The 25,030-nt window shown below is 46.3% G+C and overlaps 1 protein-coding gene across 3 annotated transcripts in view; it reads left to right on the plus strand.

The window, feature by feature from the left end:
- Positions 1-25,030, plus strand: part of DGKG (diacylglycerol kinase gamma) — a gene marked incomplete at both ends in the record, with an annotated part of 146,777 nt that overhangs the window by 116,873 nt on the left and 4,874 nt on the right. For all 3 annotated transcript variants that reach the window (XM_080919456.1, XM_080919457.1, XM_080919458.1), the window contains 3 exons: positions 974-1,151; positions 19,764-19,884; positions 22,451-22,511. In XM_080919456.1, the coding sequence (XP_080775582.1) occupies positions 974-1,151; positions 19,764-19,884; positions 22,451-22,511 (360 nt within the window). The remainder of the gene's footprint in view (positions 1-973; positions 1,152-19,763; positions 19,885-22,450; positions 22,512-25,030) is intronic.

Consider the following 25,030-nt stretch of genomic DNA (forward strand, 5'->3'; position numbering starts at 1 on the left):
CAGCAGGAGCACACATGGTTTCCTTCCCCCTCTGACAAGGCTAATGAGACCACAGGGCTCCTGTTCTAGAGACCTGATCTCATCCTAATTAGGCCCCACCTCTTCTGTGACAATGGAATTAACTCCCACTAAGAATTTGATGACCATAGCAGGAGATAACCCTGGTGACAGTAGATTGTTACTCTAGGCTTTTGATTGCCTTCCTTTCATAAAAGAAGAAAAAAAATGTAAAAACAGAAACAAAAACTATGGGCTTTATAGTCAAATCCCACAAATGTGGAGTTTATCTGTGCATTCTTGGATGATAAAGTACATCTGCTTGGGTCCCGTTTGTTCTTCTGTGAGTGAAATAAATCACCCATAATCCCGAGGGACAAGGATCAAAGCCAGTGCATTTTTTGCTGCGCTGGTAAGCCTCGTGCCAAAACAGGATAGCTTCATAGCTAGGTGAAGCCTTCCAGTCTCTCAAACCTCGTGGGGAAGGGAGTGGTAGACACAGATCGGCAAGCATGTGTGCCAGAGTGACACTCAGTACAGCCATGAGAGACAGCAGACTGGAAGGCCTCCCAAACCCCAAAGTCTTGCACTTCTTACCAAGCGGAGAGGATAAAATAAAGGAATAAAATAAAAATCGCCATTTGTTGGGAATCTACCTAATAGTGGTTTCCGGACCCAGCGACACCACAGATCTTTGCACTGATTAGCAAGGGTCCAAACTTTGAGGTGTAAGGATGGACTGAAGGACAGTCTGGTCACCTCCTTGATCTAAATTACATCCTTAAGTATTTTCTGGCCCTTTGGAAGTCATTGCTGAGTGGCTCCATCTCACTATGGTGGCCAAAGCCGTAAGTCTGAGAAGCTGCCAGATAGTTAGTTCCTGACTGACAGTGGTGAGGTGGCTTAGGACCTGTCATACCCTTTTCCAGTGGCCATGCACGGCCCCACGGTGATCTGCTTTCTCTCCGCTTTGCAGTGTGACGGAGTTGAGGTGGATCTGAGCAACATCTTCCTGGAAGGCATTGCCATTCTTAACATTCCCAGCATGTATGGAGGCACCAACCTCTGGGGAGAAACCAAGAAGAACCGGGCTGTGATCCGGGAAAGCAGGAAGAGCGTCACAGACCCAAAGGAGCTGAAATGCTGTGTCCAAGGTAAGCAAGTACGGGGATAATTGCTCCAGCCATTGCCCGGGTGACAGAGCGAGCTGGCAAGCCACAACAGAATCTACATCAGGCTCGATAAGGCCCCACAGCTGCCAAGGACCCGGTGCTCTGGGAACAGGCTGACTCATCTGCCCTGGTGTTACAAAGTTTACAATCTAATTGAGAAGGCAAGATTCACAGTGAAAGAACCGTGAACAGTTTGTCCGTGAGGTCAGGTGTCAGGTGCCACTCCTGCCTTGGGTACCAATGTCTTTCAGTGTCTACATCCAATAGTTCTCAACCTGCTCTCACCTCCCAGAGCAACATCAGGCACCCATCGCCCCTGCCCCTGAAAGTCCTTTTTCCAAATGGCTTCTCGAATTCTCTTGCTCCCAAGTTTTCTTGGTCACCCTCCTGCTTCTCTTTTCTCTGGCCTCTGGATGCTAAACACAGGGTTCCCACACAGGTCTTTGGCTTCTCCATTCTGTCTGTACCTCTCTGATGACCTCCTCCAGTTGTGAGCCTGTGTATGAGCCTGTGATGCTACCAAACCCGCCCTGCTTGCCCCATCCCACACCTCAGGCTCACGTATCCCGCAATCCATGCCACATTTCCTTGGTGTAAGTAACAGGCACTGTCATCTCAGTATGCATGAGGCTTAACTCCTGCTGTCCCTCAAGCTTCTCCAGTCGTCCCCAGGACTCAACCCCAAACACTGGCTTCAGCCTCAATTCCTTTTCGTGTCTTCTTACGCTCCGTCCACAAGAAAGCCCGTAAGTTAACAACTTTTTAATTTATTATTATTATTATTAAATTGATTTTACATAAATGGTGTTTTGCCTGCATATGTATCTGCACAACATTTGTGCTCAAGTGCCCGTGGAGGCCATGGAGGTCAGAAACTGTGGAACTGGAGTTGCAGACAGTTGCGAGCTGCCATGCGGTTGCTAGGAACTGAGTCTGGGTGCTCTAAGAGTGGCAAGTGTTCCTAACCAGAGTCATCTCTCCAGCCCCCAGTTCACTGCCTTTTTAAAAAGCCCCGAATCCAACTGCTTCTTCCCTCCTGCTTTCTAATGGGTCTAAGCCACCATCTTCTTTCTTCTGAATTACTAGAAATCTTTCTCTCTGAATTCTTTCTTCTAGCCATGCTGTATATAATGTGTGCTCACCAAGTGTGGTAGTGTGTGTCTGTCACACCAGGATTCAAGAGGCAGGACAGGAAGGCAGCCTGGGCTATATACCTACAGTAACGCTCCACAGAAATCTGTTCTTACAACCACAAAACGACCCCTGAGGAAAAGGTCAGTTTATGACAAGGTCCAAGTCCAGTACTGACTCCAGGTAAAACACCAAATGTTCAGTGTGGTCTGGAGCCTCATATGGTCTAGCCTTCAGCTAGCTCCTCCTGAGGTCTAGCCTTCAGCTAGCTCCCAGACCCCATCTTCTGCATGGACTCTGTCATGCACTCTATTCCTGTCAATCAGGGAGGCTGCTTGCATAGTCCTTTCCCGGACAGCCGGCAGTAAGTCTCAGAGGCCCTCAGCCTGAAACACACAAGGATACAGCAGAGTTTTCGGAGACACCCTTAAGTGACTTTCATCCCAACCCCTTTCAGCCAAGAACTGGGTCAAAGCTCCTGGCTACTGATGCTGATTGGTCACCCTTCTTGGTATCTCAGTCTCCAGGACAGTGGAGGGGTGAGAAGCTGGGCTGAGGACATTACCATGGGTACCATTCGAGCAGGAGAGGGCGGGTGTTGCTAAAGACCCATTTTTGACACTTCAGTCTTCATTGCTTTTTAGGTAAAATCTTGTTACCTGGGTAGACGGGGCTGAACATGAAGATTGTTTTCTAAACTAAACTTGTTTTGTGAAAAAGAACATTACTGGACTTGAGAGGGCTACCTACCATCAAAGGGAGGGACCCACCTACCACTGAAGGGAGGGACCCACCTACCATTGAAGGGATTCATTGCTTATTCACATAGATCTGTATTCTAGAGAAAGGTCATCAGGAAACATCATCTTCATACCTCTGTCCTTTTAAAGTGAACTCAGGAGTATTTCTCTTTTGCCCTCTTAAATTTCACACAGTAAACTTCGCAATTTGTATGAATTATTAAACTGAATAATGCATTCTTCTTTCCTCCCTTAGCAGGGGAAGTTGTGGGCGCAGAGTGAGGGAAGTATTGGAGGATGTATAAAGTCCCTGACACCCCTTCCCACCATGCCCCCACTCAACCCCACTCACTCTCACTTCCCAGGCATCCAGCCTTATCCGACAGAGAAGGAACTGGCAGAAAAGAGCCCCTCCCCCATAGCCACCCTGGAGGTTGAGGGAGCTCTTCCTGGGATCATATTCTGCCTCAGGGCTCAGGGTCAGCTTGCGTCTTTTCCTTAACGGTCCGTTCTTACATTTTGTGTTCTTTAAGAAAGAATAAACTGTTGATTACTCGTAGCCCTTTGCTACAACCTGTCCCCAAAATGCCCTGTCGAAGATGATGAGGTGCTTCCTGTTCTTTAACAGGAGTGTGAGAGGACCAAAGCCAAGGCTGCAGAGGGGCCCTGGCTTCTGGGCTTTGCATAGATCTCAACTTTGAGCCTTCCTCCATCCCATAAGAGTTGAGCTGGCATCAGGAAAAGCTAAAGAGACATGTTCATTCATTCATTTAATGCCTGGGCCCCAGCCCAGACTCTCACTAGTGTGCAGCCTGGGGTATGTCCTTTCAGCTTCTTGGTGCTCCATTTTTTTTTCTTTTTTTTCTTTTTCTTTTTTTAATCTGAAAAACAAGCTGGAAATCATATCTTGATACTTTTAACAGCTCCAAAAAAAAAAAAAAAAAAAAAAAAAAGACCTATTTTGGTCTATATGACCTCCTTGAGCAGAGTTATCTGTACATATTTTCTCCTGTGTGTTTGTCCCAGGATTTCCGGTCAGTTGAGATTCTGGACTCTTTGGCCTTTCCCTGGGGGTGGGGCCGTGGTGGGGGTGGGGGAGAAGTCAGGGCGGGGTGCAGGAAGAAGAGTCTCATCATAGAAAATGCAGTAGAAGGGTCACTGCCAGTTCCCCTCGGCAGATATCACCTTCCTCTTCAGAAGACTGACCCACCTAAGAGGGTCTCTCAGGATTACTGCCAAGTGGGTTCTATCAGAACCCGGGCCACCGAGGGAGCGACAAAGATGCAGGGGACCTTGCAGGTGGACAACCAGGGCTTAAATTTTGGCTTTATGTTTCTCGGTTTTATAATAATTTGAAAATGATTTCACCTCCCCAGCCTCCTTGACTATAAATTTGACATAATAATACCTAGTGCCCTCACTGTGTGAAGAAGACGGTGGGTGGAAAAGTACCTGGACTCAGTGTGAGCTCACACTTAAAAATAACCACCCTCTGTCCTCTGTACCTAGCATGCAAGCAGGGGTCTGGTTTGAACACTTCAGCACGCACCCACGGTGAGAAAGAACAAACCTAGCTACTGCAGACTTCAGCTCAGCCTTGACCCAGCACGGAAAACCAGACAAGTAACTGTACCACTGCCTCCCTTTCTGCCTCTCAGCTTCCAGGGCCTGAGGTTAGGGACTATGAGTTTCCGGAGCCCTGCTATCTGTTCCCAAGTATCAAAGTCTACAAAATAAGGGGCTTGTCAAATGGCTTAGCAATTAAGAGCACATAAGGATGCTCTTAGAGGACCGAAGTTCAAGTCCCAGGATTCATATCAGCTCATAACCACCTGTAACTCCAGTTCCAGGGGACTTGACACCTCTATAGGCTCCGGTACCCGCTCCCACACAGATACAGACATACACTTTGAAAGAATAAGGTAATAAGATTTATAAAAAACAAAAAGCATTCAATAAACAAGAAGCAGCTAGCGTTAGTTATCTTTAATATTGGTAACAAGAACGGTCAGAAACTTTTTTTTTTACATTCTATTGAGGCTTGCAAGTGATTTTATGTGAACTAATATAATCCTAACCAAAAACCCATGACAAAAGAGTATGTACCTAGCCAAATATGCCTACTTCATAATTGGGGGGAAAAACTAATCAGTTTATAACCAGAAGTAGCATCAGAACCAAGACTTGTGTCCATAATTCCAAATCAGACCCTTGAGGATAGTATCCATCTAGAAAATGTGCTGAAAAGACTCATAAGTACGTGTTGTTTAAGCCAGGTTGTCACAACATGGGGACATGTAGATATAGAAGGTAGTAACACTCTTGTTCCTTCCTGCTAATAACTTCCCTCTCTAGAGCCCCCCACAGAGAGCAGCTCTGAATTCCCTGGGCATTGAGCGCTCCCTCAGTTCCACCAGAACACTGGCTATAGGTTGCCCTGAATCGTGGGCTCCTCGCCCTTTTCATCTCTTTCCCTGTCTGTCCTGGAGGAGGGCATATGTTCCCCAGTGACCCTCTCTTTACTACTCCAGTTGGTATGAGCCTGAGAGGGTGAGGCCTAAACCATGAGGTGGACTGAAGTTTCTTGAAACACCCAACTTTATTCAGCGCCTCAGACAATTTGTACCCTGAGGGTTAAGTAAGCTATACACAATCACAAGGACAAGCTGCACTCGGTAAAAACATGTTTTCCCGCAGAGGCACATGAACAATAGCTGGAGTAAACTCACTGCTATCCGCCATACCTGGGAAAGAGCAGGAAAACACATTCTAAGAGCAACTGTGTTTTGAAGAATCTGTCACAAGACTCTGGTTATCTTGGAGTGTTCTCACAAGTGGTCAGAATTCTCATGCAACTCTGGTTTTGGACAGCGTTCTGACAACCTTTCTGTTCTTTTTACACCCTACGACCCAGGAGGGTGTAGAATGTTCTACAGGAAAGGTTTCTGTAAGGAGAGAGAGGAAGGAATCCCGGTAGGCAGAGTAGATAATCGATTCCACAGGATCAGATCAGGCATCACGTGAAATTGATAGAGAGAATTTCTTAGAATGTCTTAGGAAGTGTTACGTGTGAGCACAGGAAGTGTTGAACCTTCATTTGAGAAGTGAAATATGCAATCTTTAATCTTTAAGTAAGTCATCCAGATGCGACTCAGAGAACGTGTAGTCAAAGAGTCTGTGTGGAGTAGAGGGATACCCCGACGGAGAATTAAGAACAACTGGGGCCTTGCCACCACCACCGTGTGGCCTTGTGACCCTCTCCAAGTCTCCACTTCAGCACCTCGGCAAACAGAACAGGGATGGGCTCCTTCCCTCAGAACTGTTGTGAGAGTTGAATTACATCGTCCTCGTAGGCACCTACAGCTTGATGAGCTCTTGGTTAACAGTCGCCATCATCACCACTTAAAATGAAAGGGACGACTTAGAACCTTTCTCTTCAATTCTCCTTCAGAACTTTGGCCAAGATTTCCTTTAAATCACTCATGGTTCTAACAGGGCTTATCGTTGGGACTATGCTTAAAGCACATCTGGCTGTTCCTGAGGGCATAGGAGGAGCAGACTGTCCTGCCGTCTAGAGACGCAGAGGGAAGGACAGGGGTCTGGTTGCCAAGTGAAGCAGAAATATGGGTGAGTGAGACTGGAAAGCAGAGTCCTTGGAGGTCTGCCATATCGTCTGGCACCAGCCCAAGTTATAAATGAGAGACTTCCTACGCACTCTCTCCAACCCTCAGCCCAGTCTTCAGCCTGGGATCAGTTACCCCCACTGGACCCTCTGGCCATCTCACACATGGTTTCTCTATCGGTCCCCCTTGAGCCACAAATAGAGTGGTCTAGAAAGCTCTAAACCAAAATCTCTCCGGACTCTCACCAGATAATAATTTCTGCCATTCTTGGTAAACAAGAGCAAGGGTCAGACATTTCTGTAAGGAGTTTCGAGTCATGCTTACAGCATTACAGATAGGCTTTCTGTCAGATCATCCAGCATACATGCAAATGTACCTACCATTCGTCAGGCCCTAGGTACTTGTAGCGAGGTAGGGTGTGAAGACTTCCCAGCCATGAGATGACCAGCACAGCATGGCCTCCATAAGACAAACCCACAGAGAGACATAGGAACTGTGATACGTGCTAAAAAGAGAGTCCATGGCTTCAGGTCCAGATGAGGCCAGCCAGCCAGTGTGACTAACATAGGTACACCGGAGGCCTCGATAGCCAGGTGCTCGAACCGATGACGGAAGCACCCGCCACGCCCATGCATCATTCTGCTCTCTTAGATTCAGAGGCCCTCTCTAGGAAAGGGAAGCAAACTAGAGAGCCACAGTCCCCCTGGCATGCAAGATCCCAGGGCCCCTCTGCTCTCTGCAACACAGATGGTTTGCTCTCCTGGGCATGGTGCCTCGTGGGGGTCTCACCAGTTGTATGAGCTGTGTCCTGAATTCTAAAGCCAGGGCACAGATATCCTTCAGCCACCTCAAAGGTTCATACTCCCAACTGGGAAACCACAGTTCAGCTGAGACTCGAAAATAATGGTGAGCAGAGGTTTGTCGTTTCTTGTGGCTTTCTTTCCAGTTTTATATAACATCATAACAGGGTAGGGCCTGAAAGATTCAGAGCTAGCCAAGGCTTTATTAATGATCCCGAAGATTGTACATTTAACAGGGGTAGAGTGCTTACTTTCTATTCCTATGATAAAATGCTGACCAAAAACCAACTTGGGGAGAAAGGGTTCACTTGACTGACAGGTTATAGTCCATCCCGGATGCAGCCATGGCAGGAACCGTGGGGGAAGCTGCTTGCTGGCTTGTTCCCCATGTCTTGTTCAGCTTGCTTTATCATAAAACCCAGGACCACCTGCCAGGGCTGGGTGGGGTGCCATCATAACAGTCTCTCCATACCAATCATTAATCCAGAAAATGCCCAGCAGACATGCCAACGGCCAGTCTAGTGAAGGAAATTCCTCAGCTGAGGTTCTTTCTTCCCAGGTGACGCTAGTTTGTGTCTAGTTGACAAAAACTAACGATCGTAAGTAAAGATCTCTCCTGTGAGTTGTTGGCACAGAAGGAGGCATGTGAGCTCTGAAGGGCCTCAGGAGTTCTAGGTGTGTGCAGTGGGACTCTTCCCAGTGCTGGAAAATTACCATGGCAACATGTGTCATCTTGTTAAATGTTTGCAGGCCTCCCAAAAGCCTTTACTTTGCTGTGCACAGGAAATCACAGCTCTGCCATTCAGTTTTTCTGCAGCCCACGCAGCATCAACAAGCCCCAAACTAGTCATTATCTCTCCTTTCTACTCATCTCCTCTCCCAAAGCCCACTGCCTCTCTACAGCACATGTTCCCTGTCTGCTTAGTGTCTTACCTGCTTCCCAAGCCAGATACCCAGAGTCCTGCGTTTCCCCCTTAAAGCTACCTAGTAGAGCTCTCCTGTGAGTCCTTCTTTACTGGGCACCTCCCTTACCAGACTGGGAGCTCCTTGGGGAGTTCCAGATGTCATAGTCCCATGCCTGGCAGAGTCTCTGAGGCCTCAGATGGGTTCCCGAGTACTGGTTGGGCAAATGAGCAGGAACACATGGAGTCACGGTGAGCTAGGGGGCTGTTCTTAAGTTGAACTATCAGGGAAATGGAATTTTTGTGAATGATGCCGGCACTCAGGGTCCCAGGATGTCTCTGACAGTGACAGCTTGTGTTGCAGCTTGGGAAAGCCAGCCTCTGATCTCCCCCTCTAAGCTCCTCTCTATTCCCAACTGACTCTGTCAGGAAGGAACTATGGTCTATGGGAACTCACAGTGACCAGCAGGAGTTGCCCTTCTGGATTCTGAAGGTAAGGCCGGCCCCCTCCCCTTCCCCCTTTTTGTAGCCTCCAGATAAAGGCTGCATAATGTGGTTCTTAGATGCCTGCTTCAGTAGCAATAGACTTTCTATGTAGTACTGAAAGTCTGGAACTATAGGTCTCTTTAAAGTTTAGTGATTATTTTATCCTTTAGATGAGAAGATAAAACCAGCAAGGTGGAGTGGCTTGCCCTTGGTCAAACTTGGATTGAAATATAGGTCTTCTAGTCCACAGAGAACAGCCTTCACTCCTCCTCAGTCTCCTAGGGGGCAGAAAATATTTTCTATATTAAGACATGTAACTAGGCTTTGTGTGCCAGAGTCTCCAATGCAACTTCCCAACTCAGTTCACTTAGCCGTAAAAGCGGCCCTAGAGAATAATTGAATGAGTGTGTGAGTCTGAGTTCCAATAAAACTTTATTAACAAAAACAAATGGGCCTCATGCCATGGTTACCTAGTGTGTGCTCTAGAACCTCAAATGGTCCATGACCCAGGAGGATGGGCATCACTTGAGTTCAGTGTAGACTGCCAAGGCCCACACAGACATGCTGGATCAGAATCTACATTCCCAGCACCCTCTGCAGTGATGTATATGAAGGACTCTGCAGGTTGGCCTGGCTCCCTCCCCCAACCCCAAGAATACCACGATGAAGTTTTATATATTAGAAAAATGAGGTATGGGCAAGTTACATGGCTCAATTGGTGGGTCTGAAACTAGAGTCCAAGTTCTAGCGTTCCAAACATGGAATTCTTTCTACACACATCAAAGCACCTATCCTAGCTCCAGCCCCATCACTTTGGGCTGACCCCCGATCCAGTCAAATTTGCTGGAAACCCAAAGGGAAGCAACCAGTCCTCCCTAGGCTGACTTTGGAGCAGAGAGGACTCCATCTGGGTCTCCTCCTCCCCACCCCATCTCCTGAAACCTAGGAGGAGCTGGTGAGATGGAAATGTGCCAGGGGAGGCGACTTACCATCTGCAGAGGGAAACCTGCTCTCATCGCTGGAGCCGAACTCTAGCTTCATTCCTGCCTCCAGAGGTCTGCGGCTCCAAAGAAAAGGGAGGCCAGACCTACTTCCCAATTCACATGCAGAAGGAATCTCTAGTCCAGGCTCTTTGATAGAACTAAACGCCTTGCTATTTTGTTTCAACTGCTGTTTTTCTACGGTTTAGGACCAGTCCCTGTTCTCGGCTGCAGCTTCTAAGCCATTCAATACTGGGCGCTTCCTGAGATCCACCCCCACGGCAAAGCACCCTGCTGGCCACATGCCCAGACACTGTTGTTCAGAATTCTTGGTCAGTTTCTATTTTGTACGAAGATGTGTATGTCTTAGTCAGGTGGGGCTGCTGCCATAGAAGGCCACAGGCTGAGTGAAATAAACAGCAAAACCTTAGTTCTCATACTTCTGGAGGCTGGGAAGCTCAACATCAAGATGCCAGGCAGTCGGTGATGAGGGTCACATCCTGTCCTGCAGATTGGAGCATCCTGCTGCATCGTTATTCGTGCGCAAAGTTCCTCCTGCCACCCCAAGGCCTGCTATCAAATTGGGTATTGGGGCTTCAACATATGAACTGGGGAATTCCAGCAAACACAAACATTTAATCCACAGCAGTGTTTGAGCTTCTTGGGCTTTTGTTTGCTTGTCTCACTGTATAGCCCGGGCTGGCCCAGGATTCTCTAAATTCTAGGATTACTGTCATGAGCGCTCAGCCTTTAGTGTTAAATAGTAATCAACTAATAAATGATGTGTTAGTCTGTCATTTAGTGAGTACCTATTGAGATGAAAGGTCGTATATTTTACTACTTAATTTTATGTCTGAGGAAACAGAGATCTGGTGGGGTTAAAACACTAGGCTGAAGTCACGTCAATAATTAGTAATCAAGCTGGACTCACCCCTGGTTTCGAGTACTTAAGAAGGTCCAGTCACTGCAGCGGCTGCAATAAAAAGACAGTGTGGTCCAGCCCTCAATCTGCAATTCCACCAGCATGGTGTTTTGCCATAGGATGGGTCAAGAGGTAACCTAGCAACCATGTCAATATTAGCATAACAGGCAAGTACCATGGAGTCCCAGAATCGTGGGTACCACAAAAGTGTGAGACACGAGAAAGAGAAGGTTTCTCTTTCAGAACCTGATCCTTAGCTCTTCGGGACTGTGCCACACACCTAGCAGGTGATCGGCCTGATGAACGAATAAACAAACAAAGTGGAACATATGTGTGCTGGTCCTAGACTCCAGCAAGGAGAAGGAGAGAAAACAAGAGAGAGAACCTGAGCTAAGACAGAATGTGGGGTTGCAACTGTCACGCCCTGATTTGGGAGACAGTGGCTGCAGAGACATGATGGGCGGAACCAGGAAGAGTGGGGAGTACACAAAGAAGGCTGCCACACAGGTGAGCCCTCCCCGCAGATGACCCCAGTTCCTGCCCCTTCCACGCACACGCTTCTATCGGCCAAATGGATACTGTAAGCAGAGGCCTGTCTTTCTCTTAGCACACTGTCAACTCAGATTTCTTCCCATGTTCAGGTCAAGACACCCACCATTTGTTAAGCATCTAGTTATATTTAGCACCATATGCTAAAAATATTTTCCATTCGTCATCTCATTCTAGCTTCCTATAGCGCTCCTGCCTTGGTCCATTTTCTTCAGCTATGACACACTGACTGCCGCAGACCACAGCTCATGATACCCAAGATGGAAGGATGCGCTCTTCCTGTCCAGCCTCACCTTAGTGGGATGCCAGATCTTGACATGTTTTCCAGGACTGTGCCCCTTACCCTGCTCTTCCCCACTTATGCCCATACATGGATCTTCTCCATCTAAAGTACCCACCTTCTAAAACACAGAGGTTTAAAAGCCCTCCTTCTGTGCAGTATTGTCATCAAAGCCCTGGCTAGCCCCCAAGACACAGAATGAAAGGAGCCATTTTCTCACCCGGCTCCTTACACAGGCAGGCCTGCAGGCCCCCGAAGCAGCCGTGTGCAGCCCTATCTCTGCGATTTCTCTTGCATTGACAATGCTCATCTTCTGCATGGTGAGGACAGGCCGAGGCCTCTCTGCTTTTGACCAGTCAAAAAAACTGACCTCCATCTTGGGAGGAGAGCTCAAACATGCTTAGGAATAGGGTTTGTCACACCATTTGAGGGAAACTTTGAGGGAAACTAAAGCCCTGGTGTGGGACGTGATTTGCCCACAGTCATGCCACTTGGCAGAGTCCAAACCAAACAGCATCCCATCTCTGTCAGACCAGCCCCTTCCCTCAAAAACAGCTTGCCATGCCTTTCTTCCAGAGCCCAGCGTCTCCTTTCTACCCCTTTCTTGCCTCAGCCAGCCTCAAAACTGACTTGTTGCCTTCTGGCTACTTTTGTACCTTGATGAAGCTTGACAGGTGTGAGACTTGAAATCTAGGAGCCAATGTGACAGGCACATGGCACAAAAGAAGGGGTACCCTGCAGGGATGGACGTCAAGTCTATGTCTTTATGCTTGTAGAGCCTCGGGAGCCAGAGAAAGCAAGGTAGATTGTTCGTTTGTTTGCTCTGTCTGTCTGTCTGTCTGTCTCTCTCTCTCTCTCTCTCTCTCTCTCTCTCTCTCTCTCTCTCTCTCTCTCATGCATGTGCACACACAAGACACTGCAGTTGTACTTTGGATACCTGAGGGTCCATTTTAGGCCCCCTTTTAACATAAAGAAAACAGACACGGGGATGCATCTCTTGCCAAGATCTGAGCAAATCCTCTCTAAGGAAACATAAAATCATGGTGACAGCACCGCTTCCTGAGGGCCTCCTGCCAACGAGATGGGATTTGTACAGAGCACTCGCTGCTCTGCCAGGAGGATGTCATGTCTACCTTCCAGAGAGTGTGCTCAAAGTCCCCAGGAGAGGTGAGTGAGCAACAGGATTCAGACCCAAGAATGTGGCACTCATGTTCTACATAGGGCTGAGCAGAAGAGAGATGGGCTGCGAAGGTTTCTGTACACAGCAGTCACCGTGGCCTTTTCCAGGTTGAGCCCCACCTTTTCAGGCTGTGGTACTTGTACGCTTGCTTTGAAATGCCTTTGCCAGGAGCTACGCTGCATCTGTATTCAATCCAGCCGGGGCTCAGGTGAGCTCAGCGTCCAGCTTTAGCACACAGACCGTCTCTATGGAGATGTGAAGGCAAGAGAGGAGCACGAGGTAACGCCTGCCTCAGCCTCAGTGGACAAGTCTGTAGAAGGGGCTGCTGGCTTCCACTGACCTGGTCCCACTGCCACGCAGAGCTAGGCTGTGTCTTTCCTTTTTGCAGAGGTAAGAATGGCCCATGTACCTACCAACACATTGGCTTCTTTGGAGTACAGGGACAAGGGGTGTTGCTGTTTGTAGAATGCCTTTGTACTCACTCAATACGTCAAGGCCTGTTTTATTATTACCACTCTCATGGGCACAATTGATCATCTTCTAGATTCCTAAGTTGATGCTCTGAACTGTGCTACCAAAGTACGCAACTAAAATTTGATGTAGGCTCTTTTTGTTTGTTGTTGTTATGTTATATGAATTAATAGGTCTTGTTTGTCTCCTCTCCTGTCACCCTGCCCCTTCTCGCTGACCTTAAATTGTCCCCTTCCTTCTTCCACATTATGTGTAATCATCACTCTCTTTTCCTTCCCTTCCTTAACATCTCTTCCTCTCCTTTCTACATTCATGACCTGTATGTAAACATGCTCTTTCTCCCGCCTCTCTCACACACACACATACACACAGGCACGCACAGACACATGCATGCACACATGCACATAAACCTGGAGTCCACGTGGACAAGAAGCGTCTGTGATTTGTCTTCCTACATCTGCCTATTTGCCTTAACAAAATGGTCTCCAGTTTCATCTATTCACTTGCAAATGGCATTTCATTCATATGTAAAGCTAAATAAATTACATTGTGTGTATGAACCATGTTTTCTTTATCCATTTGTCTGTTGAAAGACATCTAGACTGATTTCATTTCTTAATTATAGTGAAGAGCCTCTAAGACCATGGTGTGCCTTACATCTCTATAGCATGTTGACATAGAATCCTTTGGGTATATATACCTATAAGTGCTATAGTTGGATTATTAATTATGGTTTTTATTTTTAAAGGAACCTCAAATATGCCTGGGTTTACATTATAGAAGCAGAGCCTTTAATGGTGTGATTAAGTAAACATGAGGCCGTTAAGATGAGACATGATCTAATCTCATTGCTGTCTTTATATAAGTTTTGAGCCATGGAGATAACAGGGATATGTGTACACAGAAGTACATCTGTGGTGAAGACAGCAGTGGCCTGTAAGCCAAGGAAAAGCCTCAAAGAAAGCCACCCTTGACTTTAGACATGGGTGTGGTCCCTCTGACTTCCAGAGCTACTAGCTCTGGAAGTTGTATCCCCTTGGATACCAGTTTGTGCCAGCTTTTACCTGTCGTTGTTGAGTTCTGGCCCCTCCTCCGGACAGTGGTTAGGACCAAGTAAAGAAAAGCAAAATGGTGTTGAGATAAAAGGTGGGAAGGGGAGTGTAGTCTGGGAAGAGTCGAGGCAGAAAAGACAGGATGGGATGCTCTCCTTGTCCAGAGTGTGTATTGGTTTCTGGCTCTGCTAGGAGGTCAGAGGCGGTGAGGAGCACAGTCTGATTATGTTATTCTGAGGTCTAATGTTGTGGTTTTAGGACTCTGTAGAATAGCACTAAGAAGCCAGACAGGTAAACGCTAAGGAGTTGTAGGAGGAGAGAGAGTGAAACAGTCACACTGTAGTACCAGCTCTCAGCCGGGCATTTCACACACTTTGGGCTGAACATTACCATTGCTTTCACACACTTGGGGAGAGCATTACCACCCCTAATTTTCATCTGAGAAAGTTGTAGATCAAAGCAGTCAGGAAGAAACTTGCTTCTATTCTTCTCTTGAACTCCTGTGGGCACTTTTATTACCTCAGGCTCAACTTCTCAAACTTGAATGTGTCTAGGAATCTTCCTAAAAGAGGGCTTGTTAGAACACAGTCTGCTAGGCTCAACCTCCAGGATGTCTGATTCCACAGCTCTGAGGTGGGGCTCAAGGATTTGCATTTCTCACAAGCTCCTAAGTAATGAAAAGGCTGCTGGTCCAAGACTACACTCTGACAACAAACGCTTAGCTAACCAGGTAACAAACTGTGGCACACGTTGGAAGCACTGAGGACTGTTCCAGAATAAATGGGATGCCTAGTTTGCATGCCCATGCATTTTAACTGATAAAAGGCACAGCCAGGGCCCTGGTGCTTGTGAAAGCCTGGTAAGGCTAACGTACAGCAAAATCTGGCAGCCACTGGCCTAGCCACACTCTCCTTTAATTTTTCTTACTGTTGTTCTGCAGCTGCCCATTCCTGAGGGCACAGGTAATCGGCCACTGACTGCTCACACCTACACTGCACTCCACTGTCTCACAACATCGCTATTCTAACCTCCCAAGTCTCTTCTTTGCTCCTTTGCTGCCATCCTTGTATCTCTCCCACATCCAACCCAGACATAGCTGTATAGCAGCTGCGGTTGTTTGCCAGCCGTGGACAGGACCCCATCCTTTCTCTGGTTGACTGTGTGCAAAACACCTTGAGGACCCTATAAATCTAACTACAGGAAGAGCACCCCAGAGAACATTCTAGAACTAATGTTTGGTATTTGTTACCATGAGTAAGCAGCTAATGGGTTGTTAAAATATTACCTTTTGGTTATAATACAACTATATATTCAAAAAAGCGCTTAGAAAAGCATTAAAAAGAAAGGTAATTAATGTTAATTTATTTATCCAGGTTTCACTGTTGTTAACATTTTACTGAGATTTTTCCTTATATGCGTTGTCTTATCTAGTTGAGAACATGTTACCTAAGTAAACTCATCTACCTACATCATAATTAATCATCACATAAACATATTTATGATGATTAAATATGCATGTTGCCATTTTAAAACAAGGTCTCATATAGTAGTCCAGGCTTGCCTGGATCTCACTTTGTAGTCCAGGCTGGCCTTCACTTCCTCCCCCAGCCTCCTAGGTGCTGGGATTATGAGAATGAGCTGCCATACCTGGCTTGTAAATATTGTCATGGAAGCAGAATTTCCCATCATGTAGATACCATTCTGGTTGTTTGAATGTTCCCGTGCAGGAAGACATGCGGTGGGGGTGTTATGTTTTAATGAGTGATGCTACAGTGCATGTGTTTTCATGGACTTGGGTCCTGTCCATGATTTCTCATACAATCCCCAAAAAGTAGCAGATGAAGCGATGTAAAACTTTCAGACACTACACTAGGTAGATTATTTTCAAAACCTATTCTCCTTATAACATCTTGATTGTGAAGAAACATATACTGCATCTTCTTTTACCAAGCTCTTGGTGGTTTGCTTGAAGCCACTGAGGACTGAGGGTCTGGTGGTGACATGATCAGATAGGCATTTATAAAACTGAATGCCATAGGCTGAACAGGTTGGAACTCATGTTGTTCTTGCTACCCTACCCTTTGCTCCGACATTCTCCCCTATCCATTTTCCAGCTCCATGTCTTCCTCCTTTCCTAGAATGCAAATGTTAGGTTTACACAGTACACATAGCCTTGTCACCAAGGAATATTAAGGATAGTGCTGGAAGGCCTGACTTGTGGGCTACACAAACTCATGCCTCGTTTTGGACACAAGTCTCTAAATAATAATTCTCTTTAGGAAAAGAGTAACTCTTCCCTTTGTCCTGTGCCTGCCAACCCCATACATGACCATCTCTGTTCCTGGTATATTCTCCTGTCTTCCTCCTCCCAACACAGGAAAAGTTTGACATTCAGCCATCTTCAAAATGTTCTTGATACAAATCTCCTTCACCTTACCCACTCAGTACCATCTTCCCACAAATCCCTGACCTCACAGTTCAATCTGGGCATTTTCTTCACCCCATTTTGTTTCTCCTTCCTAACAAGACTTCTTCAGCAATAGAGTGCCTAGAACTTTGTTGCTAACTCAGTCTCTTCTGTGAATGAGCGAATGAATCCTGCTTAACTGCAGTGCATAGACACTCTACCTTACACATTAATGAGTAGAAGAGTATAAAAGAAAATATGAACATGACAAGATTGCCAAACTCACTCTGAATCATTGGTACCCAAGGTAAAACAGACACCTGGTATACCAGATGTCCCAATTCTGGATTCTGTGTTCTAAACACAGAACCTAAATATTCACTGTTGTTTGTGCCTAGACACTGCTTTACATTCTGTTCTCTTTCATTTTAGTACCAAAGTTAATGTATACATATGTATATCTGTGGTGGAGAAAGAAAAGAGTTGGGTGATGAGAGATTTTATTTTTAAATGTGATACAAAGAAATCTAAAACCTTGGGCTATTTATAGTTATCACACAAAAGAAGGGTCTTGATACTTAGTTGCTTTAGGAAAGAATGTAGTTTAGATTTCTTTAATACTTTCTTAGTAGGCATTCTAGAAAGTTGACAGAAAAATAATTAGGCAATGGTAGAAAGGGCCAGGAGCAGTTAAGTCAGGGTCAGGGTCAGGCTAGGGATAGGGTGATGGACAGGAGCCACCTTTGTTATACAGGAGAAGGCAAAGTACATATTCAAAAGTAAGATGACAACAATATAATAAGCCCTTAGCCCCTTCCCCTACATGTGTCTCCCCAGTCCACATCTGTGCCAGCCCCTCCCCCACCTGCCCACTCCTGCTGGTGAGATCAGCCTTCATTACAGCTCTTCCAGAGCCAGGAAGCAAGGTACTGTGTGGGAAGTGATGGCTGCGAGGTACTGTGTGGGAAGTGATAACAACTTTAAAGCCATTCAACAGGAAAATTTGTTAAAAGACCAAGACATTGTGAAGCTGAAACACTTGAGTCTATTAAGTCCCCTGCTCCTTAGAACATTTTGTTACCAGGGCATGTTTCAAGGAGGGAAAACACTGAGCCACTGAGCTCTGTCAGATACCAGGGCCTGGTAGAAAGTGCAACATTTTCTAAGGCGTCTGTTTCTGCCACTGTGCAGAAACAGACTTCTAAAAAGTTTTGCCTCCTCTCCTCTCCTCTCCTCTCCTCTCCTCTCCTCTCCTCTCCTCTCCTCTCCTCTCCTCTCCTCTCCTCTCCTCTCCTCCCCTCCCCTCCCCTCCCCTCTTCTCCCCTCTTCTCCCCTCTCCTTCCCTCCCCTCCCCTCCCCTCCCCTCTTCTCCCCTCTCCTCCCCTCTCCTCCCCTCCCCTCCCTTCCTCTCCCCTCCCCTCCCCTCTCCTCTCCTATCACAGCACATCTCCCATGGCCTTTCCACCCCTAGAAGACTCTATTACATTTCTGCCCCTCCTCCGCCCTCCTCATCTGCATCCTCTTCTCTTGCTTCCTCCCACCCTGCCTCCCGCACCTCCCATAGCCTATGCCATTTTCATAGACATTATTAGACCAGCACAAGAAGCTAAGGTTCTGCAATGATTATTCAGCCCTCTGTGGTAAGGGAGCTAATTAAGTGAGTGGAGATTCAGACATTCATTGTTGATTAGCTCCAAACTCCTTCAGAGAGCCTCGAGCATTGTCTTAAACAAACCTTACCCTTTTATGGCTTCTTCTCCCGAGTCCAAAGGAGACGGATAGCTTAAGGAGACAGTGCTTTCAGGGATGTGGAGAAAGGTGAACTTAAGGAGAATGGGCTTTTCTTAACTTAACTTTCTTAATTTAAGAAGCTGTGGGCTTTTCAGATAATCCAGTTTGTATGTCCCTTGGAAGCTCATGACTCTCGGTGATCATCAGTTTAGACTGCAGGGTTGACATGTTCACAGTCAGCCCAGTGCTTTGGTTAACTGCCTTCATTAGGTATACAGCCATCAGTGGAGTGTTTTAAAAAACAAAAACAAAAACAAAAACAAAAAACCCAGCCATCTTCTAAACAAAATGACAAACATTTCCTCACTAATGATAAACAGCACCTCTTTAGAGGACAGAACCATGTGATAAACAAACAACAAGTCTTGACAGAGTTTTTTTCCTCTTGTAGCTATGAATGGAATAGTAGTCACTAGCCTCCATCTGAGAAAATGCACTTTCCTTCCCATTAGCAAAGGGACTAGACTTTTCTTTAAACTCTGCATCCTAATTTTGCTTCTGCTCTAAGTATACAGTTCCATTGTAAGGTGAGTGTTGGACCCAGTACCCAACATTACCCCTGCCATCATTCTCACAGTGGAAAACAGAGGCAGAACCCAAGCCAAACGCATCACTCCTCCCAGGCTGGGAAGCAAAGTCATTGCCACTATTGTAGGCAATTGGTCATGTAGCATGGAGCCACGGGTTTGGGTTTTTCTACCTGCTTTATTACTGTGATCCACAATGGCCTGAGGTAGGTGAAATATACTTCTCCTTTGCTTGACTAATGTATGGGGTATCCTAAAAGAGGCCCTTAAATTTCCTGAGGATGTCCATGGAAGGTTCACCAGCAGCTAAACAAGGGCCAAATTCAAACTTACTTGCCAGTCATCACTGGCCGAGATAAAATGTTGCTCCGACATTTTATTATTATTAAGAATAATACATTATAGATGCTTCAACATTCTTTTTTATTCTTGTCTCAACTCAGTATTTCTCTAGCTGCTCTGTTGGTGTATTTCAGAAATCACTGATTTGTCATTTATGATAGCCTAGATTTGAAGGGGCTTCTTGATGTCGGCCTATTCATTGGATACACATTTATCTTCTAAACAAAAGCTTTAAAAACAAAACTATAACTTGGCTTCTGCTCACACATGAGGTATCTGAAAGCACTCTTTGGTGGGATGTGAGAGGATGCTGATAGTCCTGGGTTGGCCATCCAGGGACCAGCCCTTCTAGACAGACTATCCTGAGTAAGAGAGATGAAGTGTGCGTGATCTTTGCTGTTTACTCTGCAGACCTCAGTGACCAGCTCCTTGAAGTGGTGGGTCTAGAGGGGGCCATGGAGATGGGACAGATCTATACCGGCCTGAAGAGCGCAGGTAGGAGGCTGGCCCAGTGCTCATCTGTCACCATTAGGTAAGTCTCCTTGCTGCCCGGCGTCTTCTGGGTCTCCCCTGAACATTAAGGCAGATAACAAAGTAACTAGAAATCTGCCTTTGGATTTTAGGCTAAGGCAAGTTGGGAAAAGAAGCTTGGCAGTGGGAATACTTTGATGGTATTCTTTCATTATTGTTGTATATGTATTTTCCCCAAATATCTGCTCAGCCCGTGTGGTCATTCGTATGTCTATGATTTCGGGGATTACTGTGTGCTTGGATAAGCAATTGGTGTGCTCTTCCCTAGGAAAGTCTGTTTCTCCTGCTCTCAGGGCTCCTTAGTTGGCTGTTGTTCTTAGTGTAGGGTTGACGCCCCAAGAAGCCTCCCCTACTCCCACCCCACCGCCATCCACATCAGTATGCCATTGGTGTCCTCCTTGCTGAAGTTTTGGGTGCAGCTCCTCTGTCATGTCCTAGAGATACAATCTCCACAGCAATTCCCAGTCTCTCTGGCTCTTAAAGTCATTCTGTCCCCTCTTCTACCATGACCCCGGAGCCTCAGGTAGAGGAGTTGTGTTGGCTTAAACTTATAATGCTAACATCAGACAGAGGACCCATCGTAGCCTGTCCTCTAAACATTACCTGGTGAAGTAAACAGTGCATAATATATAGTCCAGGGCCCCAGAGGTCCCATTCTTTGTCCTTTTCTCTTTATAGTTTTAAAATGTTCAATGTATGCCGGGGCTCACAGCTGCGCTTCTGTGTGTGATGATAGACCCTGCATGACTTCATACGTTAAACCGTTAACATCAACAAACTCCTTGCACTACCCAAGAGGGTAACAGACTTTGGGGACACAGATGTCCTGGCCAGTCACTGCAGTTGTGGATAGTGTGGGGTCTGGTGAGGGGTTTCTAATTTTAGTTCCCTCTAGTTACATTTCTCAGCTGCTTGTCTAACCTGGCTGTTTGAGAAGTCTTCCTTCACTCCCTTGCGTCTCTCCCTTGTTACAGATAGTATCTGTTGGTTTGCCTGGGGAGCCTTGTACAGGGGATACTGGAGTAAAGGGTACCCCAGAGGCACTTGACTAAAGAATCTTTTCTCCCAGAAACCCAGAGCAAGTGCCAGCAAGAACACAGTTGAGAAATCTGTTCTTGGTCCTTCCATCATCCCTCAGTTAGATCTTTCCTGAGGTTCCCCGAGGGTCTGTCCCACAAGCCCCTTGTCAGTTGCTATCTCTAGATTATCCGAGGGTCTGGTCCACAACCTCTTGTCAGTTGCTATCTCTAGATTATCCGAGTGTCTGTCCCACAAGCCCCTTGTCACTTGCTATCTCTAGATTATCCGAGGGTCTGGTCCACAGCCTCTTGTCAGTTGCTATCTCTAGATTATCCGAGGGTCTGTCCCACAAGCTCCTTGTCAGTTGCTATCTCTGCATCATCTGTCTCTTCTCAACACCAGATCCCCTTTCTCCCAGGGCCATTGCTGTGGCAGGACCCTTGTTTTCCAGATTGGCATCTGCAGCCCTCATCCAGAATTCTAAAACTCACAGGGCCAGTTTGTCTGTAGAATGTCACAGCCCAAGCTTTTATAGATTACAGAGAACACCGTGTCCTGGCTGCCAAGGGATTTAAAAGTTAGGTGTCCGGGGGCTTTTCCAGCAGCCAACAGATCCATTGCAGATGGAAACAGGGGTGAGCTAAAGTTCCATCCTGCCAGCACACCACAGATAACTCCCTAGCCATAAGTACGCAAAGGCCTCCTTTCCGCTCATACTTTGTTTTTATTATTAAATGTCTTGCTTTTATTATGGAATACACTCAGAGTCCACCAGAGAATTACTGTATCCAAATAGTGCTTTCCCCTCTTGTAATTTTCAAACCAGGGAAGCTGACAAGGGCTTCCTGTCCGTGGGTGGTGGCTGTTCACATACCCTTAGCCAGAGGACTGCCCTCCTCAGGAGGCACCACAGGGCAAGTTAGAGTTCTACAGAGCCCAAGCAAGGGAGCAGCACTTCCTCCTCAACCTCTCCCTCTACACTTGGGATCACTATTCCTATATGTCACTTTCCAAGCAAGGCACAGTGCACACATGCCCAGAGTGCCTACTTCTGGGGGTTGAGTGCCTGTGATGAGAACCCCTACAGCTCAGAGACATTAACTCTTGGATATGTTGCAACTACTCATTCAGTGGGGAGGGTAGGCCTTTTCATGCTCCAGAGTGGAGCCTCTTTCCCCTCTGGCTGGTCCCTGGATTGAGGTGGGGCTTCTTAGCAACAGGACTTCCATGTTTACTGTCCAGTTCTCCAGGTGGCTGTGGCTCTCAGTGTGCCCACAACAGTTTCTCAAAGTAAGGTCTGAAGACAGAGAAACAAATGCCTATGGTAACTACGAACGCACAGGTCCCTAGGCCTGGCCCCATGCCAGCCACATCCATCCAGTCCCAGTGATGGCTTGAAGATTATATTTTGAGAAGTTCCCATGGTTTTCATGAACTCCTCTAAGTGAACAAGGGATGTCTGCCCACTTCTTTCTCTGTGGTGGGGGTGATGACGGTTCTCCACCTCTGAGGATCTCACCGTGATTTCTTCGGTTTGGGGGTTCTAGGACTAACAAGCTTCTGCCGATGCAAGTGGATGGAGAGCCCTGGATGCAGCCATGTTGCACGGTAAGTCAGCCAGTCTCGGGGTAAAGGGCGAGAAGCGTGGTTTTGTTTTCTTCTTTGAACACACTGACTTGATGCAAGATTGCTGCATCTCAGTGTCAAAAACCAATAATGACTGGAACTGGGCAGGATTGGAGGGACTCTCTACTGCTCATGACTCTGATGAACCTGGGTGGAGAAAAACCCATGCAGTCTTGTCCTGTGTCTAAAATCAGATGGTCCGGACACAATGGCAGTGGCTCAGAATTCACAAGTGCCACTGCTCTCGAAGAAGACTCTCAAATTAGGGTCCCAACCACCTGGGTCAGGAGGCTCAGGACTGTCTACAACTCCAACCTCGAGGGGATTCAACAGCTTCCTTGGGCACCCGAACTCATGTGCTCATGTGAGTGCGAGCTTACACACACACACACACACACACACACACACACAAACTTTTAAATAATTAAAGTGAGCCATTTTGTAAAATGACTGGAAGAAATCAAGCACTTTTCCCATGTGACTCAATAATATCCAAAGACAGGAGCTGCCGTTCATTTAAGTGCAAACACTGATTTTGGAATAAGCAAGTTCTTCCCTCAGCACACCCTCCCTCAGGGTTACTCTTTGAAAACTACAGCTTGCTCCAAAAACTATGGTGAACTCCAAAAACTTGTATGTAAGGTATTATTAGCCACTCAGTCCAGTGAATGCCACACAGCATCCCAACCTGAGTTTGAATCCCAGGCACCTATAACAGCCTGATATTATCATGCATGTCTGTAATATCAGGGATGCTGGGAAGTCAGAGATAAGATACCCTGGAACTCAGCCAGCTCAGCCAGCCAAACGGTAAGCCCTGAACTCAGTGACAGACTCTGACTCAAAAAGATAGGGTAAAGAATGACAGAAAATACTAATATCAAACCTGGACCTCCTCAGGTGTGAGTACACACGTGTGTGCACACTGCAAGCTTATGTGCACACATAGGTACTTTACCTCTTACACACACATTATACAAATAACTAAAGTGACTGAAAATTTATACCTATAAATAGGAAACTATAAAGCAATATGACTCAAAAGAATATGATGTAAAACTTCAAGCCGAAGTATAGGTAGGTTAGCAAAATATATCAAAAGGTTCATTCAACCCTGAGGACATATTATAGGAATGAAAAGGGAAACCTGCTGCCACTGGTTTAGAGAGAGAATTTGCATGATAATATAAATAGATGACCAAAGGTGTGCAGTTACGTTTCTTTTTTGAAAGATGTGTGCGCGCGCATGTGAATGCAGATGCCCACACAGGCCAGAAGAGGGCATTGGATCCCCTGGGGCTGGAGTTACAGATGGGCTGTGAGCTATCTATGGGTGCTGGGCGCTGAACTGGGCTTCTCTGCAGGAACACAGGCATCTTTTCAACCCAGCATTTTTCGTTTGTTTGTTTGCTTGCTTGCTTTGTCTTGAGGCAGGGTCTCCCTGTATAGCCATAAATGGTCTAAGAACTGCTATGTAAACCAGGCTGGCCTCAAACTCACCAAAATCTGCTTGTCTCCTAACTGCGGGGATTAAAGGGAACAAGGCAATGTGAAATATAAAATAAATATAAATATCTGAGAAACAATCAAAACTGTCACAATTGTTAGGGATTGTGACCCCAAAAGCTCAAGAAATCAGTGGGAAACCTCCTAACATAAATTATTTCAGCCAAGTCCTATAGGAAAGTAGACAAAAATAATAGCTTTTCTATATATCAGCATCAACCAATCCAGTGAATGTACTAGAAAAAAATATTATAAGAGTAGCAACAAGTTGTAAGATATGCAGCTGAACTGTGTGCCTTGAATGAAGGTGTAAAGATGCTATAAGATGTAAAGTTTCAGAAACTGAATATGTAAACCTTCCCTGTTTCTTTTCCTGTTGCAGTGATAAAACACCCTGACAGGAGCAGCTTGAGGGAGAAAGGGTTCAATTCAGCTCACAGTTCCAGGTTACTGTCCACCCTACTGGGAAAGTCACAGAGGCAGGAACTTGAGGGAAGTGGTCACATTGTATCTGCAGTCAAGAGTGGAGGGAACGCAGACTAGTGCTTAGCTTACCAAGACCCTGGCCTGGAGAATGGTGCCACCCACAGTGGGCAGGGCTTCCTAGCTGCTTATCAAGACACTCCTCTACAGGCCAACTTGATCTAGACAAGCCATCAGCTTTTCTGAAATGCATCTTGAACCACATATCAGGAAGAACCGTGGCTGGCTCGTTAGTTAAGAGCACTTTCTGTTATACAGTAGACTCAGGTTTGGTTCCCAGCACCCACATGGTGGCTTCCAACCATCTATAACTCCAATTCCTGGAGATCCAATGCCTTCTATATGCTTTTGTGGGTACTGCATGCACGTGGCGTGCAGACACACAGTCAAAACACTCATGAACATACAATTAAAATAACTAAATCTTAAAAATATAGACACCGATGCCCAAGGGTAGCAATTTGTACTTCAGGCAGCATAACAAAAAGTAGAATTTTCAAGAAAGTCCAGCC

The sequence above is a fragment of the Micromys minutus genome (genome assembly GCF_963924665.1).
Source record: "Micromys minutus genome assembly, chromosome: 7".
Lineage (NCBI taxonomy): Eukaryota > Metazoa > Chordata > Mammalia > Rodentia > Muridae > Micromys > Micromys minutus.